Genomic DNA, 2,848 nt, shown 5'->3' with positions numbered 1-2,848 from the left:
ACTAGACTATAGACTAGACTATAGACTAGACTATAGACTAGACTATAGACTAGACTATAGACTAGACTATAGACTAGACTATAGACTAGACTATATACTACACAACTGACTAGACTATGTACAGAACTATAGACTAGACCATAGACTATACTATAGATTACACTATAGACTAGACTATAGATTGGACTATAGACTAGACTATAGACTAGACTATAGGCTAGACTAGACTATAGACTAGACTATAGACTAGACTTAAGACTGACTAGACTACAGACTTGACTGTAGACTAGACTATATACTACACAACTGACTAGACTATGTACAGAACTATAGACTAGACCATAGACTATACTATAGACTAGACTATAGCCTAGACTATAGACTATACTATAGACTAGACTATAGCATAGACTATAGACTAGACTATAGACTAGACTATAGACTATACTATAGAAAATTCTGTAGTCTGGCTTATAAACAAGTCTATTGTCCGGCCTATAGACAAGTGTATAATCTGACCTATAGTCTAGCCTATAAACAAGTCTTCAATCTTTCCTATATATTCAATAAGTTGCCCTATATTGTTCCATAATTAAATTGATCTAAATTTAGTTATTTATTTAACCCTCTGCCATTAACTTTTTAAACATTCACTTTTAATATTTTCAATTGACTTTTTGTTATATGTATTTTTAACCTTTTGCTCTTTTTTTGTTTTAAATCCTCTACTTTTAACCTTTTTACCTTCAATTAGCCTTATTGGTGTGAGGCCTCTTATGTCCTGCTTGAATATGCCAAAACTGCCATGTTTATGTGGATGTTTATTGAGGGTTGGTATCTGCATAATATGGTTACGGTAACCGTTTTTCAAGGACGTTTTCCCTATAAACTCTTCTTTCTGGTGGGTTGGGGTATGCCTGTACTAATGACAGCTATATGGGCAACTTGTACGGCAATATATTATGCAGCCAGTACCCATGACTGTTGGTGGAATTATAATTTAACGCCATACTATTGGATATTGGAAGGACCACGTATAATTGTGATAACGGTAGGTCTACATACATATGTATAGAAGATAAATGACAGTTTAATATGTGTGTGTGTGTGTGGATGTGGCTTTTGAAGAGATAATTGTTGCTAATTATTTGGTTTCAGATAAACTTTGGTTTCCTATTGAATATAATACGTGTATTGGTCATGAAATTGCGTGAAAGTCAGGCTAGTGATATTGAACAGACGAGAAAAGCGGTAAGAGCAGCCATTGTTCTGTTGCCTTTGTTGGGCACCATCAATGTTTTGTATTTAATACCGGCTTTAGAGACACCCTGGAAATTTGCCTTGTGGTCGTATGTGACACATTTCCTAACTACATTTCAGGGTTTTTTTATAGCTTTACTATATTGTTTCCTAAATGAGGAGGTAAGTTCTGAAAATTTAATGAAAAATCTTGTAAATTTACAACAACAAAAAATACTTATAGGTAAGGGCCGTTTTACTTAAAAGTTTGGCTGTGTTCATGTCATTGCGTGGCCATCCTGAGTGGGTTCCTAAAAGAGCTTCTATGTATTCAGCTGCCTATAATACGGCTCCCGATACTGAAAATCATCCACCGGATAGCAAAAGGTAAAAAACAAATGTTTAAACTCTTATTAACTAAAAACTTAATTGCATCCTTTTTTTCTTTAAAGAAACGAATCACCCAACTCAAAACGTCTTAATGGTCGTAAGGCCAGTTGTTCAACTGTGATCCATCAGACGGCAAATAAGAGTAATCCTAAAATACAAATAAGTCCACGACTCTCGCACAGCAATTCTAGCGATCCAGCTGGTTTTAATCATCTTGATAATCGTTTAGGCAGCCTGCAAAGTAACAACAATAATGCCGTTGGTAGTCTGACAAATCTGAATACCATAGGCCGGCCACAGCATTCTAATCATCATCATCATCGTTATGAACGCCGTCACAATTGGATGTTATCAATGTGTTTTCGTGGCCAAAAGGTACTAAGTGTACCGCCAGCGTCATCTGAACCTCCTGAGTCAGTTGTATTTGAGTTGTCAGAGCAGTAGTTAATTAGTTTGCGCTTTAATTTTGTTAGTTTTATTCTATATATATTATTTATTCTCTCAAACTCTCTCTTTTTGCTCTAAAATCTATTAACTGCTTTAAATACTCTTTAAATATTTTTTATACATATTTTCCAGAAACACTTCTCTTAACTTTAACATAATTATTTAAATACTATATAGAGTTTAGTCATCACTTGGTTATATTTCATAATTTTAACAGGGGTCTGAAACAATACACATCTAAGAAATTATCATTTTGAGACTCTATATTGCAAACTACTAGACATCATACATATCTTAAAGCATAGACTAGAATGCGATCGCTACTAAAGATTAGAATACGGACTTGACTGTAGAATAAACACTACATTTTGCACTAGAAGATATCAATGACTAGACTATAGATTATACAATTAACTAGATTGTAGACTAAACTATAGATTGGACTATGACCAGACACTATACTAGCCTATGTACTAGACTATATAATATTTTATAGAATAGACTACAGCATTAAATATAGACTAGAATATAGAATTGACTAGACTACAGACTATACTATAGACTAGACTATAGACTAGACTATAGATTAGACTATAGACTAGACTATAGACTAGACTATAGACTAGACTATAAAGTAGACTATAGACTAGGCTATAGACTAGATTATAGACAAGACTATAGACTAGACTATAGACTAGACTATAGACTAGACTATAGACCAGACTATAGACTAGACTATAGACTAGACTATAGACTAGACTATAGACTAGAC

The 2,848-nt window shown here is 33.7% G+C and overlaps 2 protein-coding genes across 2 annotated transcripts in view; one reads left to right on the top strand and one right to left on the bottom strand.

Moving 5' to 3' along the window:
* LOC124418731 (PDF receptor) overlaps nt 1-2,550 on the top strand; it is a 3,673-nt gene extending 1,123 nt beyond the window's left edge. Inside the window, exons 2-5 of the mRNA XM_046945945.1 lie at nt 755-1,051; nt 1,159-1,422; nt 1,484-1,626; nt 1,692-2,550. Coding sequence (XP_046801901.1) covers nt 755-1,051; nt 1,159-1,422; nt 1,484-1,626; nt 1,692-2,073 — 1,086 coding nt within the window. The 3' untranslated portion in view covers nt 2,074-2,550. The remainder of the gene's footprint in view (nt 1-754; nt 1,052-1,158; nt 1,423-1,483; nt 1,627-1,691) is intronic.
* Nucleotides 2,235-2,848, bottom strand: part of LOC111677155 (beclin-1-like protein A) — a 25,029-nt gene continuing 24,415 nt past the window's right edge. The window contains exon 6 of the mRNA XM_046945943.1: nt 2,235-2,297. Within this exon, the coding sequence (XP_046801899.1) occupies nt 2,235-2,297 (63 nt within the window). The remainder of the gene's footprint in view (nt 2,298-2,848) is intronic.

Source organism: Lucilia cuprina, chromosome 3, assembly GCF_022045245.1.
Source record: "Lucilia cuprina isolate Lc7/37 chromosome 3, ASM2204524v1, whole genome shotgun sequence".
In the NCBI taxonomy this organism is placed as follows: Eukaryota; Metazoa; Arthropoda; class Insecta; order Diptera; family Calliphoridae; genus Lucilia; species Lucilia cuprina.
The sequence above is the reverse complement of the archived record's forward strand: the minus strand, read 5'-3'. Positions and strand labels throughout refer to the sequence as shown.